Source organism: Coregonus lavaretus, assembly GCF_964263955.1.
Source record: "Coregonus lavaretus genome assembly, chromosome: 15".
Classification (NCBI taxonomy): Eukaryota; Metazoa; Chordata; class Actinopteri; order Salmoniformes; family Salmonidae; genus Coregonus; species Coregonus lavaretus.
In genome coordinates, this window is record NC_140002.1 from 11,360,218 (window position 1) to 11,376,321 (window position 16,104).

At 42.9% G+C, this 16,104-nt stretch overlaps 1 protein-coding gene across 3 annotated transcripts; it reads left to right on the forward strand.

Annotated features, from left to right (window-relative positions):
• The first annotated feature begins 18 nt into the window (after positions 1 to 18).
• On the forward strand, positions 19 to 14,335 carry tmem248 (transmembrane protein 248). 3 transcript variants are annotated; one of them, XM_084178711.1, is made up of 8 exons: positions 19 to 106; positions 887 to 1,109; positions 1,514 to 1,672; positions 1,979 to 2,264; positions 6,570 to 6,720; positions 7,181 to 7,364; positions 8,737 to 8,883; positions 11,970 to 14,335. In XM_084178711.1, the coding sequence occupies exons 2-8, from the start codon at positions 1,047 to 1,049 to the stop codon at positions 11,988 to 11,990; spliced, it is 1,011 nt and encodes a 336-aa protein (XP_084034837.1). In that variant the 5' UTR covers positions 19 to 106; positions 887 to 1,046; the 3' UTR covers positions 11,991 to 14,335. The 3 variants fall into 3 exon arrangements, with proteins under 3 accessions (XP_084034837.1, XP_084034839.1, XP_084034838.1); XM_084178713.1 differs by having other exon boundaries at positions 8,737 to 8,887; positions 11,970 to 13,002; XM_084178712.1 differs by lacking the exon at positions 887 to 1,109 and having other exon boundaries at positions 21 to 106.
• Positions 14,336 to 16,104: the final 1,769 nt, after the last annotated feature.

The following is a 16,104-nucleotide window of genomic DNA, read 5'->3' on the forward strand; positions in this document are numbered from 1 at the left end:
CTTTTCCCCGGACTCTGCGACTACTCTGTTAGCAAGTAGCGCGCGCTAGTTAGCCCGTCAGCGAAGCCACACAATATCTGCTAACTTCGTGCGCACTGAGAAAATGGTGAGTTGTTTTTAATTTGTATTATAGAGAACTATTATCTATAGTTAATGTGTTCGATATAACTAACTCCATGCACCCCACGTAATTAATGCATTTTACTATGGCTAACTTTAGTTAAAACCGGTTTCGGTGTATTTGGCTAGCTAGGTAGCTAACGACGTTAGCATTCCTACGTTAGTTACAGTAAACCATCTGCTGTAAATGTTGATTGTTTTGGCTAACGTTAGCTAGTTAGTCGTTTGACTAGCTGGTAGCTAGTTTAGGAAGTTGACAAGTAATCAACTCGGTTGTTTGCAATCCACATGTTAGCTAACAAACTAGCTAAAATCATTACCAGTGGCAGTGTCTTGCCATTCATGTATATTACATTTATTAACGTTAGCTAGCTAACGTTAACTAATTGCAGCCATAGTTAGCTAACTATATCATACTCACATCGACACAGGTCATTTTGAATTAACTAGCTACCTAACTACTAGCTAACGTTTGTGAATTTGTCGTTTTTAATATGCAACCAGCGCAAGCTAACGTTTAGTAATGTAATTCTACTTTACTTGGCAGATAGATGGGGAGCTAGTTAGCTATGTAAACCAACTCAACTAGAATTGTACCAACCAAGGTTTATTGTTGTCATTCATGCCTTTATATTGTCAAATTGGATCCCGAAGAACTTGCCAACAAGCAGCCTGTGATGAGGCTAAAAGAGATCCTTAAGTAAAAAAACAACAACAATCAAAGTGTGTGCAGCATGTTTCAACAGGAGTATCCCTTGTCTTTCAGGTCTTATGCAAGGTTGCATGGCACCCCATTTAGTGTGAGCTTGAACTAAGGACATTGACTTTCAGGCATTTTCGCTGTATTCAAAGAACGGGGAAGCAGCGCAATAGTTTCTCTTTGGCAACGTGCATAGTGGTTTGGCAGCCCTGTTGAGGGCCCAGTGATGTACTCACGCAATTCACTATGGAGTTATGTCAGATGTGTGTTCATGTCTTTGATGAAAAAGGTAAGTAGACATTCTCATTACCTCACGCCATCTAATTCGTTTGTTTTCTGACAAGGATGCCAAACTCTAATACTGTTTCTTCCCGCTTTGCAGCAATACGTTTCTTGAACCATGAAAACCACTTCTTTGTGGAGCAAATGCAAATTAATGATTGTCATAAACAATCCCTCTCTGTGCCCCAGTTGAGCTAATCAACCATGCTGTTTTTTCATAAAGTTTCTGCCAGTATCTCAAGCTCATTATTTTCTCCAGTTAGCCACACAGCAAATGCCTTTGAGTATTTGTGTCCATTGTGTTTGTCTTCGTGACACTTTTCATCAAGCTTGATGCGTTGAGACCTGGCATTGTGTGAGCCTGAGGCACAGTGAAATCAAATTAAGTGTGCATGCCTTGTCTGTCTGCAGGTGTACCTGTTGAATCCTCTGGAGAACCTGAGGAGCTACATCAATAATCGTCCGCCACTGGTCATCTTTATGGTCAGCGTCAGCGCCGTGGCCATCGCCTTCCTCACCATCGGCTACTTTTTCAAGATCAAGGAGATAAAATCCCCAGAGATGACTGAGGTAGGAGGGACACACCTCCCACTGGTAAATCAATGCTGATGCTATCATAGGAACATGTACAAAACCCATGCAGCAGGAGGTTTCTTGATTTCTGAAGTTGAACTATACATGGCTGTCATACATCAAAGTTATTAGTTCATTTAGCCAAGCTCATTTCATGAATTGTGATGTGATAGTCACAATTAACCTAACATACTATTGGTGATGATTATAAAAAAAATAGTAAACAGCCATAAGCTGTGCTATTCAAGACCAGAGCCACATATGGATAGATGTATGGCTCAGTCTCCTCCCCTTCTTCTCCAGGACTGGAACATCTTCCTGCTGCGCTTCAACGAGATTGACTTCTGCGTATCAGAGAATGAGACGCTCAAGCACAGCCTGAACGAGTCAACCACGCCCGAAAGCACGGTGACCAGCGGCCAGGCGCGCTCCAGCACGCAGGCCCCGCTGCTTCTGGAGGACCCGGGCCCAATCAATATCTCTGTGCCCATCACCCTTACCCTGGACCCACTGAGGCCTTTTGGGGGCTACTCGCGTAACATCACCCACCTCTACGCCACCGTGCTGGTGGGACAGGTCGGCCTGGCTGGTGAGTCCACTTGCGTCTTCAGTCCCTACTTCCTCCACATGTTACAGGGTCTATGTGTATTAATCCTTTTCACACTATCGTGCCGAACTGCTCAAATGTTTTCTTTCACATTGTCCTTTTCAGCACAGGTCCAGCAACTATGGTGGATGCAAAGTCTAAAAAAGCTCCTTTGTGTTGAAGTGTGTTATTTGACAGTCCAAGCCAATACATTATTATTTTAGTTGTGTGTTCGCTTCACCTGCAGGTGGATGCAGGAAAGCGGTGGCTTTATGACTGTAAGTAGCCATCCTTTGTGTAAGCATTTGTTTTGTGTTTTTGTCACAACTTCTCAGGACTCTGGGTGTTGCTGTTAGCCAGTTCTTTGGTGGTTCAGTCAATCCTTTATCGATCGGTTTTGAGTTACCACTTTTCACGGGGAGCTTAAAGAGTGGCTCAGTGGAAGTGAACAGTGAAGCATTGTATAGTCAATCAGTCGCTAGTAGTCCGGATACTCCTCCCAGTCTGTCCCGTGGTAGGGAGCAGAACAAAGTGCCGTCGGCCTCTGTTGCTAGGGAGTGCGGTTCAGGCCCAGACTGAAGAGGTATTGATGTATTGTTTTCCGTTTTTTTTAGCATTTTGCGGCTCAACTGAAACAATAGTCCCTTGTCAACATAAGGATTATTAGAAATCAATGCCAAATGCCTTCTCTGTGCATGTCACCTGCAGGCCAGGCTTTGCATGGGCATAGCAGGCCAGTCTCAAAGCTGTCTGACTGTTTGAGTATGTATGTTTGCAGTCCAGGGTTTTCTGGATCAAAAGGGGCTTAGGGGGTGGTAGGAGGCGTGGCATCATTTTAAAGGCCATCATCTTGGCGGTGTAGAGACATTATTGAATTCAAGCCAATTTCCTGCAATTCTACAAATTTCTCCATAAAGTTGAGAAAATTCTTTTCAGATTTAAAGCTTATTTCATGCTATTCTACATAGTCTGCCATTGAGCTGATAGAATTTTGCAGTTTTTAAAGCAAATTTCCTAAAATTCTGTGCGTTTTGCCATGGCAAGTACTGTTCTTTTCTCTCAAACATAATAATAAAATCAATACTGCTAAATCCATTGTTTTTGGAATTTTTAATTATCCCTGACTTTTATCTAGGTAGTTAGTTCTCAAATATGATATTATAAAAAAAAATATATAGGTCCATTGTCTTTTCTACATACTTGAAATCTGATTTAAGTAGTTTACATTCAGTGTTTTTCCATCCCAATAGTTTTTTTGGCCGCCCAAAGATTTCAATGTCAGAAAAATCCATGCAGTCAGTGTGTGTTTCCCCCCCAAAATACAACTTTACATGTGAATTGAATGACATATACAGTGAGGGAAAAAAGTATTTGAGCCCCTGCTGATTTTGTACGTTTGCCCACTGACAAAGAAATTATCAGTCTATAATTTTAATGGTAGGTTTATTTGAACAGTGAGAGACAGAATAACAACAAGAAAATCCAGAAAAACGCATGTCAGAAATGTTATAAATTAATTTGCATTTTAATGAGGGAAATAAGTATTTCACCCCCTCTCAATCAGAAAGATTTCTGGCTCCCAGGTGTCTTTTATACAGGTAACGAGCTGAGATTAGGAGCACACTCTTAAAGGGAATGCTCCTAATCTCAGTTTGTTACCTGTATAATAGACACCTGTCCACAGAAGCAATCAATCAATCAGATTCCAAACTCTCCACCATGGCCAAGACCAAAGAGCTCTCCAAGGATGTCAGGGACAAGATTGTAGACCTACACAAGGCTGGAATGGGCTACAAGACCATCGCCAAGCAGCTTAGTGAGAAGGTGACAACAGTTGGTGCGATTATTCGCAAATGGAAGAAACACAAAAGACAGTCAATCTCCCTCGGCCTAGGGCTCCATGCAAGATCTCACCTCGTGGAGTTGCAATGATCATGAGAACGGTGAGGAATCAGCCCAGAACTACACGGGAGGATCTTGTCAATGATCTCAAGGCAGCTGGGACCATAGTCACCAAGAAAACAATTGGTAACACACTACGCCGTGAAGGACTGAAATCCTGCAGCGCCCGCAAGGTCCCCCTGCTCAAGAAAGCACACATACAGGCCCGTCTGAAGTTTGCCAATGAACATCTGAATGATTCAGAGAAGAACTGGGTGAAAGTGTTGTGGTCAGATGAGACCAAAATCGAGCTCTTTGGCATCAACTCAACTCGCCATGTTTGGAGGAGGAGGAATGCTGCCTATGACCCCAAGAACACCATCCCCACCGTCAAACATGGAGGTGGAAACATTATGCTTTGGGGGTGTTTTTCTGCTAAGGGGACAGGACAACTTCACCGCGTCAAAGGGACGATGGACAGGGCCATGTACCATCAAATCTTGGGTGAGAACCTCCTTCCCTCAGCCAGGGCATTGAAAATGGGTCGTGGATGGGTATTCCAGCATGACAATGACCCAGAACACACGGCCAAGGCAACAAAGGAGTGGCTCAAGAAGAAGCACATTAAGGTGCTGGAGTGGCCTAGCCAGTCTCCAGACCTTAATCCCATAGAAAATCTGTGGAGGGAGCTGAAGGTTCGAGTTGCCAAACGTCAGGCTCGAAACCTTAATGACTTGGAGAAGATCTGCAAAGAGGAGTGGGACAAAATCCCTCCTGAGATGTGTGCAAACCTGGTGGCCAACTACAAGAAACATCTGACCTCTGTGATTGCCAACAAGGGTTTTGCAACCAAGTACTAAGTCATGTTTTGCAGAGGGGTCAAATACTTATTTCCCTCATTAAAATGCAAATAAATTCATAAAATGTTAGACATGCGTTTTTCTTGATTTTTTTGTTGTTATTCTGTCTCTCACTGTTCAAATAAACCTACTATTAAAATTATAGACTGATCATGTCTTTGTCAGTGGGCAAACTTACAAAATCAGCAGGGGATCAAATACTTTTTTCCCTCACTGTATTGATGGAGGGTAATATGGGCTGTTGCAGGACACATGTTAAGTCATATTCCTTACAGTGGAGCTCATGTCACCTGCTCAATCTTTACATGTCCAGGGGCCAACCGTGATGCTGTTTTACCTGTCGGAGTACTTACAAGCAATGTTTCCGCACAAAAAATTAGGTACTGAGCAAATATCAGGTCTGCTGAGCGCAAACTTGAACGTTGTGAAAATTCTGTGCAACGCATTTACTGTGAACACTGAGGCTGTACCCGTTTTAAGTGGCTAAGTAGGCTACTTTGGCTATTTAGTCATAATGTAGGCCTACCAGAGCAGCCTTCCATCTAAAACAATGGAGAAAAATACATCTCGTAACATTTTAACATGGAAATAGCTTACAGTAGCAGCGTATCTGTGGTGTTCCATGCTTACATTCCATGAGACTTAAAAAAAAAAAAATAACATGCAGGGCTTGACATTAACCTGTGTATGCACTTGTACTTCAGACAAGGTGTTGACTGAAAATGTTGTGTTTGATGCAAGAAACCACTTTACAAAATAAAATGTATTATTATTCCCATACAATTATTACAGACAATCAGACAAATTATTCTACGCTCTGCCTATTGGCTACTTAGCTTATTCAAGACCGTCTCAAAATACAACACTTCCACTTTAAGACATAAAAAAGCTCTTTACCTGACTTGCTTTTCAAAGATGGCTAGAAATGCACACATATTGTGCTCTTGTTGGAAGCAACCACTCCCCATTGTTGACTAGAAATTAGCTATAACTGGGCTAATAACTCACTAACTAGCAAAGAATATGAACAAATGTGCACACGTGGCTACATGCAGCTCTCACTTTGAGCTCAAAACAAGCGCATCTACTCAGACCGCTCATACTGTAGCCTAAACACAGTCCAGTTCAAAGTGAATGGCACAGATCCATATATGGCAATGGCTATTTGCATATAGGCCTACTGCAGCTCTGATTGGTTATGGTGATTCAATCTGTGTAGAGTATGGGCCTGAGTCGTGCCTGTCAATGCAATAGTATCCTACTTCAATGCGCACTGCCTACAAGAAAATCTCTTGCACAGTTAGTTTTGCATACTAAATCTTGCATAGTTTGTTTTTGTTTTGGTATATTACATTGAAAGTGGCTAATATTGCGTTGATTCGATCACAATTCCCACAGTAGAGCGAAACATTGATAGTGTTAACTAAAGGGGAACCTGGTATTAAGTTGAGTGAAGTTCAATCTCGTGATTCTCTGCACGGGCTCATATTTCTTCTGCGCTGCAGTCCGAGGGGAGCTGCGCGCACGCAGCTTAGAGGGAATATTGCTTACGTGTGTGTCCTCAAAGGCAGGGACGCCCACGAGGAGATGAACATCACCTTCACGCTGCCAGCGTCATGGAATTCTGATGAGTGCGTGCTGCACGGCCACTGTGAGCAAGTGGTGTTTAGCACCTGTATGACCATCACTGCTGCCAGCAACGTCTTCCCTGTCACAGTGTGAGTGCCACTATACCCCTGAATTGTGATGCATCCATATACTAAATTATCTTTGTATTTCATGACTAGGCCCGGTATTTGAAAGTCAATGTTGGACTATCATTTAGGCAATCTTGTAATATGTATAGTGAAATAGTACAAATATTTGACATTGGAATAAAACTGATCATCAGTCAATTGCTCATGACAGTGAATAACCTCACATCAGTAACACTGTGACAACTAAGTGCACACTGTTTGTAGAATATCAGTCGTCCTATGGTACAAGGGGACATTTGTATTTTGTATTAAATTAACGTTTTATCAAACTGAATACTAAGCTTTGGTGCGAAACGTCATGGTCCAAACAGAATAGTCTTAACACAGAACCCAGAGATTTTTCATGACCACGTCACCTGACCATAACAAAATAGAATGGAACAGGGCAAGGTATTAAAGTGTATTAAATGTTGCCTTCCAGGCAGCCGCCCCACTGTGTCCCAGAGACGTACACCAACGCCACGTCCTGGTACAAGATCTTCACCACGGCCCGCGACTCAGACACCAAGTACACGCAGGACTACAACCCTTTCTGGTGTTACAAAGGAGCAATCGGGAAGGTGTACCACACCCTCAACCCCAAGCTGACCGTCATTGTGCCAGACGTGAGTCAGCAGCCACTGTCTGCAGCAGTGGTATTTTATGTCCGACTCCCTAATGGAATCGTATCCTCTATATAGTGCACAGCTTTTAACCAGTGCCCTATGGGTGCCATTTCAGACGCAGACTGTGTCTGTGGATGATCTTGCTGAGGGTTTAGACAGAACTTTTGAGAGTAAAGTCTTATACACTACATGGCCAAAAGTATGCTTGTCGAACATCTCATTCCAAAATCATGGCATTAATATGGAGTTGGTCCCCCCCTTTGCTGCTATAACAACCTCGACTCTTCTGGGAAGGCTTTCCACTAGATGTTGGAACATTGCTGCAGGGACTTCCTTCCATTCAGCCACGAACATTAGTGAGGTCGGGCACTGATGTTGGGCAATTACGTTACGTGCCCTAATGCATAGTGCCAACTGTAAGGTTTGGTGGAGGAGGAATAATGGTCTGGGGCTGTTTTTTCATGGTTCGGCTAGGCCACTTAGTTCCTGTGAAGGGAAATCTTAACGCTACAGCATACAATGACATTCTAGACAGACTTTGTGGCAACAGTTTGGGGAAGGCCCTTTCCTGTTTCAGCATGACAATGCCCCCGTGCAAAAAGCAAGGTCCATACAGAAATGTTTTGTCGAGATCGGTGTGGAAGAACTTGACTGGCCTGCACAGAGCCCTGACCTCAATCCCATCGAACACCTTTGGGATGAATTGGAACGCTGACTGTGAGCCAGGCCTAATTGCCCAACATCAGTGCCCGACCTCACTAAAGCTCTTGTAGCTGAATGGACGCAAGTCCCTGTTATAGCAGCAAAGGGGGGACCAACTCCATATTAATGCCCATGATTTTGGAATGAAATGTTCGAGCAGGTGTCCACATACTTTTGTGTACTAATGTATGTAATCAAAATGAGTCCTTTAAGAAGAAGAAAAGTACTGTTTTTGGTACACACCTTGGACATAAGCTCTTGTGTAGTTTAATTATGTGTAACTTCATATATCATGAATGAGTGATTTTTATCTTCCTTGTGTGTTCTCTCCAATTCAATTCTATAATGCATTCATAATATCAACTGTAAATCTAAATCCCCAAGTGAGCATTAGCTAATATGTTCTAAATGACTAAAGATTGTGCTTCTGCAATATTGCTCTATTTGCAATTAAATTACATTTGACTTTAACCAGATGTATCCTAGGGGACCAGTAGCATTATTCAATTACCAACCAGTTTTCCTAAAACATATTTATATTTGAAGTGACAGGAACAATAAATGGGTTTTGCTATTAGAGGAAATAGCCAGTTTCCAAGTACAGTATACAGTATGTCGTCCTTCATGAGAGAGTTTACCTGTCGCTGAGGCTATTTCTCTCTCTTTGTAGGACGACCGCTCACTTATCAACCTGCACCTAATGCACACCAGCTACTTCCTCTTTGTGATGGTCATCACCATGTTCTGTTATGCTGTCATCAAGGGCCGGCCAGGGAAAGTACGGACAACCACCAACCCCGACTTCTGCCCTGAAAAGGTAGGTGTAAGGTGAAGTTGCCCTTAGACACTGATCTTGGGTCAGTTTATACATTTCCCCCACTAACAGAGCAATAATACACAGCACAACACAGCTAGTCATCTTTTTTATATCGCATTAGACAGTGTGAAAAGATATTGCCAAGATGAGTCTCTGGGGTAAAACTGTCATTTTGTTAATAAAACCAAAAAATGCCGACCCTTCTACCTCCCGAGGGAGTTTTCAGCTGTTATCGTGACTGTTGTATACATTGCACCTCAGGACAAGAAAAATAACAAGCTGGCACTTAACGAACTGTACAAGGCTATAAACAAGCAAGAAAACCTACATCGAGGCTGCTTTTCTGGTTGTCGGCGATTTTTATTTAGTGTCACTAGGACACGTGATGCCCAATTTTCATCAACACGTCTCCAATGCCCCTAGGGGCGATAAAGTCCTACACCACTGTTATTCTACCCACAAGCAAGCTTACAAGGCCCGCCCTTGTCCGCCATTCGGCAAATCAGATAATGACTCCGTACTGTTTACAAGCAGAAATTCAGACCGGAAGTACCCGTGACTCGCTCTGAGAAATGGTCACCAGAATCTGAGATTATGCTGCTTTGCTAGCGCTGATTGGAATATGTTTAGAGACTCCACCGATAACATTGACGAGCTAACTACCGTCACCTGCTTCATTCGAAAATGTATCAGCGACATTGTCCCCACGGTGAGGGATCGCTGCTTCTCCAATCAAAAGCCCTGTATTAACACTGAGGTTGGCGCTAAAGGACCGGGCTACCACACACAGAGCTATCGTAGACAATCCTGAGGCAACAGTGGAGGACAGGAATAAGTACAAGAAGTCCCGCTATGACCTCCGCAGAGTCATCAAACGAGCAAAAGGACAATATAGGAATAAGGTTGAATCATATTACACAGGCTCCTACGCCCGCCGCATGTGGCAGGGGCTACAGTCCATTACCGATTACAAAGGAAGTGATCTGCCCAAATATACCTCTCTACCAGACGAACTTAATGCATTTTATGCACACTTTGACAACACCGACATCGTGCCGGGTGTGAGGGCAGTAACCGACCGAGAGGATTGGGGGATCTCGCTCTCCAAGGCCGATGTGAGAAAGGTCTTTAATCAGGTCAACACACGCAAGGCCACAGGGCCCGATTCCAGGGCGTGTTCGCAGAGCATGCGCAAAACAGCTGGCAGGCATATTCACTGTCATTTTCAACCTCTCCTTGTTCCAGTCTGTAATCCCCACATGTTTTAAGATTCCTGTCCCCAAGAACTCTAATGCTTCATGCCATAATGACTACTGTCCTGTAGCACTCACTTCTGTAATCATGAAGTGCTTTGAGAGGCTGGTTATGGCACACATTAACTCCACCATCCCAGACACCCTAGACCCACTCCAATTTGCATACCGCCCCAACAGATCCATAGATGAAGCAATCTCAATTGCTCTCCACACTGTCCTCACCCACCTAGATAAGAGGAATACCTATGAGAATGCTGTTCATTGACTACAGCTCAGCGTTCAACGCCATTGTCCCCTCCAAGCTCGTCACCATGCTTAGGACTGGGTCTGAACACCTCTCTCTGCAACTGGATCCTGGACTTCCTGACGGGCCATCCCCAGGTGGTGAGGGTAGGCAACATCACCTCCATCACACTGACCCACAACACTGGGGACCCACATGGGTGTGTGCTTAGTCCCCTCCTGTACTCCCTGTTCACCCACGACTGCATGGCCACGCACAACTCCAACACCATCATCAAGTTTGCTGACGACATGACGGTGGTAGGCCTGATCACCGGCGATGATGAGTCAGCCTATAGGGAGGAGGTCAGTGACCTGGTAGTGTGGTGCCAGAACAACAACCTCTCCCTCAACGTCAGTAAGACCAAGGAACTGATCGTGGACTACAGGAAAGGGGGGAGGGGGGAGGGGAGGGGGGGGGGGGGAGCACACCCCCATCAACATCGACGGAGCTTCAAGTTCCTCAGTGTCCAAAAGACTTAAAATGGTCCAAACACACGCGCACAGTCATGAAGAAGGCTCGACAGCGCCTCTTCCCCCTCAGGAGGTTGAAAAAATTTGGCATGGGCCCTCAAATCCTCAAAGTTATTCAGCTGTACCATTGAGAGCATTTTGACTGGCTGCATCAGTGCCTGGTTTGGCAATAGCACCGCCCTCGATCGCATGGCGCTACAGAGGGTGGTGCGGACAGCTCATTACATCACTGGGGCCCAGCTCCCTGCCATCCAGGACATCTCTATCAGGCAGTGTGGTAGGAAGGCCCGGAAAATCGTTAGACTCCAAGCACCCAAGCCATAGACTATTCTCTCTGCTTCCGCATGGCAAGCGGTACCGGTGCATCAAGTCTGGCACCAACAGGCTCTCAGCTTCTATCCCCCAAGCAATAAGACTGATAAATAGCTAACGAAATAGCTACACAGACTAACCTTGTATCCTTATTGACCTTTTATTTTTACACTGACTCTATGCACACTCACACATACTCAGTCCATCATCTGCTCACTCACACATAATATACACACTCTACACACACACACACACACACCCACTCACATACAAGCTGCTGCTACTCTGTTTATCTTACATCCTGTTGCCTACTCACCCCTATACATATCTATCTCCATCACTCCAGTATCCCTGCACATTGTAAATATTGTATTGGAACTGACCCTATATGTTTGCTTGCTTGCTTACTTATTGTGTTTTTCATATTTCTTCTTATTTCTCTTGAGTTTTGAGTTTGCAAGAAAGGCATTTCACTGTACTTGTGCATGTGACATTAAAACTTGAAACGGAAACTTGAAAATTAAACACTGAGATTTCCAGGTGTCTGATTACAGTATCTATGACAGAGCATTCCTGAAATGCCTGAGTACTACGAAAATCTGGTTGCGCCTGTTTTACAGTTGACTCTGCTCATTAGGGAATTCCCACGACACTGTTATTCAGCATAACATCCCTGGGGTCCTCATTTGTACGCTGTGACGGTCTAGTCGGTTAGAGGGATGATTCTGCAGCGGCATTAATTTATTTTTTCTCTCCTCTCAGGTGGCCTTGTCAGAGGGGTAAGAAGAACTCTAGGATCGCCGTCAGAACTGAAATATAGCCGAGGAGGAAGTAGAAGAAAATATGACCAGTTGCCTACTGAACCCTGAAAATAATACTGGGGTGTAAAGCTCTGTGAATGCATTTCTCTGCAATGTTGGGTCACTCCAACCAAAGACATATAAGTGCCTGTATCTACTGTGTAAATATGTGTAGGAACTCTTGATTTCAGTACAGAAACAGTTTGCCTGAGCCCCCCGTGCCGTTGGTGACAAAATTCCAAAATGCAATATCAGCAAAGCTAGAAGTCCTGATGCGAAATTGACTGAATGGGAACTGCACTTCCACATTGTCACCAGTCTTTGTCCCATTTTCGTCCCACATTGGACCCTCACATAATCCAGTCAGGGTAATACAAGTTCCTGTGTCTCTTCATGTGTGTATGGTGAAAGCCTTTGATTTCCTCGAGACAACGGGCCGTTGTTACACTGAAATATGATTTCGCTGCCTTTCTCTTCCCCTTTAGTGTCTTCATCATTCACTTGTGTGTTCTTGAGTGGTTTATCCTTGCTTGCATTCTGAAAGTCCTGTAATGGTGGGTGGGTGGAAGGCCGGCTTATTCGCCCCCAGAAGGGTTTTAGGCCACAAGCCTTTTATAGCACCTGGAAGGTCCATTTTAACTGACAAGAGGCCCGGCTATGTCAAGTGGACCTCAATCTTCCTCCTTTTACAACCATAGTTTTCCTTTACTCCTATGTTATTCCAATAAGTTGAGCTTGTTGCTTCAAATCAAGTTTTGTGATGCTTCTGACATCTTGTCATGCATAGCAGAAAGAATGCTATTTTTCCTTGAATTTAGTGTATGCTGATGACTGGTAGGCCCTTGAGTAATTGAAAGTTGGGATGCATGTTAATAATTGCTTGTGCTCTATTTTAAGAACTATGTTTGTTTTAATGTAGGTTCAGGGGATGGAAAAGTGTGTAATTGTGGAATGATTTACTGTATATGATATAAAGCGCTTCACTGGCAACGATTCATCTATTTTGATTCCCCTCTGTATTTAAAATTATTTCAATTTGTTCCATTATTGATATACTTAATGAATGTAAAAGCAACACAATCAATTTACAGCAGCGAACCAGCATTACAACTATGATAATTAAATGTAAAACAATTCATTCCAAACTATTTGAAATGTGATGTACCTTTTTTTATTTAGATTTTTGTTTTGTCAATGAGCCTTTACCCCAAACTTTAATTTCCAGTTTTGACAGAACAGTATTCTCATTATATTGTTTTTCTTGTTGCAATTACTTCCTTTTTTAAATTGCGTATTTTTCATCTGTCAATTAATTTCTCAAAAGACATCCTAGCTTGTAGCTTTGTTTTATTTGCAGATGATTGAATTGATCCCTTATCATTTTGAGAATTGGTTTTCGAGTTTCATTTTCAATGGGTTTTAAGGGTGCTGTCATATCAACTTGGTTTTCCTACAGTAGCTAACTGAGCGTGGCATACAATACATGCTTCCCCCCTCCATAGCACTGCATAATTCCACTGATATCTCCTGTATCTTGTTAGTTCTGAAGTTCATGTTAAGGTTGAGACTATGCAGCTGTAGGTGGGTGCATCCATATCCTTTTTGTCTAGTGTTTTCAGTCAGGGCTGAATATATTGCATTATAGATACATTGTAGTGTGTCACTTCATAAGTAGAGAGTAAAGACTGTCCTGGGTTGATGGGTGACAAAGCATTGAGTTGTTAGCCCAGCAACCATTCATTGTAATGCAATGATTCTCATTTTCTTCCCTGTGGAAAATGCCTGGCCATTTTAAAGATTGCCTTAATATTACTTTGTTGTTTTTGTCCTCAAAGTAGATGGATTGATGTCTGTCTGTTTTGTTTTCAGTTCATGCTCATCATACCCTGTCATTCAGAATTATCATCTCCATAGGCGTCACATCAGGCTTAGCTTGCCAAAGGTGTCTCTGGGTTTCGTCACCCCCTGTATGTAGTATAATTGACCACACGATCACCAACATTTGTATGATGGTACAGGAGGTATGTTAGATATGAATTTGACCTAACTCTCACACCACAGGATATTTATGTGTTCTCACCCTGACCTTATGTTATGACATCCATCCCCCAATACTGTGCATGGCAACCATTTGACCTTTGTTTTCCTTCCATTCTTATAGCAGCACATTGTGCCTTTTGCACTAACCTGCTGCACCATCACAGTAAATAGCTCCTCTGTTTTAAATGTGAATACAAGGGGTCAAAGGTGACGATGACCAAAACTTTTCTCCAGTGCAGCTGCTGTAAATTATTTGAGTTGAAATAAACTTGTCATCTGTTGAGAAAATGTTTGTTCACGTTCACATTTTTCCTCTCTATCCCAACATGTTCTATGTCTCTTCACCTTAGCATCCTACCTACAGTTAACTGACGATATATGCCATCTTAAACTACAGCTCAACAATTGGGACGGTATCTATGTAATAAGGTAAATAACATTCAGCTTGAATTTCAACCATTACCACAAATGGTCCTACCACAATAACATTGGCATGTCATGATCTATGTGAATCTCAAATTAAAGTCAGACATTTGTTTCAGTCATTACATATTTTGTCCTTCACAACATTCATCACCATCAACTATATTATCATCCTGTCTTTAATGAAGCCTCCCACATTTTCCACCATAAGGAATTTCTCATGTTTTCTATCCATGCGCCCTCACAACTAATTTTATTGTTTCTTTCAGTGTAGGTGACCTATAAAAACTACTGAATACCATGCATTAGCAATGGCTGGTTCCATTCCAGTTTGCAACCTGCTTTTCTGTGAAGAAAGATTCATTTTATTGCTGGCACTGAAATGGCAGTGATGGTTCTGGTGACGTCTATCTTATTAAACGGAAATTGACAGAAGACAGACCGCCTCCTGGGCTGTTGTTCAGATCATATTGATCTCCCTCTCATGTGGCTCAGTAATTGTATTTGTGGATGGTTTACTCCAACTCAAAACACTCCAACTCAAAACACAAGTATGATGCCATTGCAATTCTTTCACTTGTCTTGTTGCATGATTGAAATATTAACAACCGCTGCTCCGTTTGTATGATGATTGACAATCCCTTTGTTTCTGTACTGTTTGTAAAATAGGCGTATGCTTTGCTGAATAAAATCAAAGATGGACTACTGATGAATATGTTCCACTGTCAAATTCAATTGATACTTGGTGACCATGGCACTCAACCCATCTTTTTATGACCCTGGTGAAGGACACTGGCACATCTGGGACTTATTCAAGAGGGTGCAACGCTACAGAACGTTTAGATAGAACTGTATTGAGAAGTACAGACCACTCTAATGCAGAAAAGCGGATAATGTCAGCTCTATACACATTTCTATATGGAACATTTTGGGTAGTGCACCCCACTAAACAGGCCCCTGTTTTATGGCTAGAATCTAACCCCACCATGGCTACATTGGATATCATCCGAAAAGTAGTAGGTACCATAATGATAAGACTTACAATAAACAACACCAACAAGTTGTTTTCTTAAGTATAGTAATCACATTTTCTACCACAAATTGCTTGATTTTCTGGTATCTGGACTACAAGAGTTCGAGAAGGAAATGGGAGATTATCCTTAATACAAATCAAAGCTTTTCAGGTTGCCTTGAAGCGAAGCTAGGTGTTTCAAAATGGCTGGAGGGGAAAATAAATTACATGGGGCACTTTGAGCCTGGCCATCTGTTTGTTGCTAATTCTATTTGTTGTCAATAATGGATTCCCTGACTGCCAGAGGCCCTTAACCTGGAGAATATGTTTCTGACCTTTCAGATGGATTTCTGGGCCCTTCTCTAACAGATAGGGGGGAGGGAAGTCAAGGCAACATCTATGCATATCTCTCCTTCATCAGACCAGTTGTGAAGGCTACATATACACAGAACAAAGCCCTAGTGTCCCTTTCCAGAGATGGAGTCTAGATATCATTGTCTTGGTTTTGAGACCACATAAATGAGGTCTGGGTCTCAGATGGTGGCTTCCCACTCCCTCCGTTCGCTACATTGGTGTCAGAAGTGGGATGTCGCAACGGTGGCCATCGGAGAGGCATGTACAC

Bases quoted from the DNA above. Each gene is read 5' to 3' on its own strand.
- tmem248 (XM_084178713.1), top strand. From the start codon at position 1,047: ATGTACTCACGCAATTCACTATGGAGTTATGTCAGATGTGTGTTCATG. The intron at 1,673-1,978 runs GTAGGAGGGACA...CTTCTTCTCCAG, and splicing joins AATCCCCAGAGATGACTGAG to GACTGGAACATCTTCCTGCT. The intron at 6,721-7,180 runs GTGAGTGCCACT...GTTGCCTTCCAG, and splicing joins AACGTCTTCCCTGTCACAGT to GCAGCCGCCCCACTGTGTCC.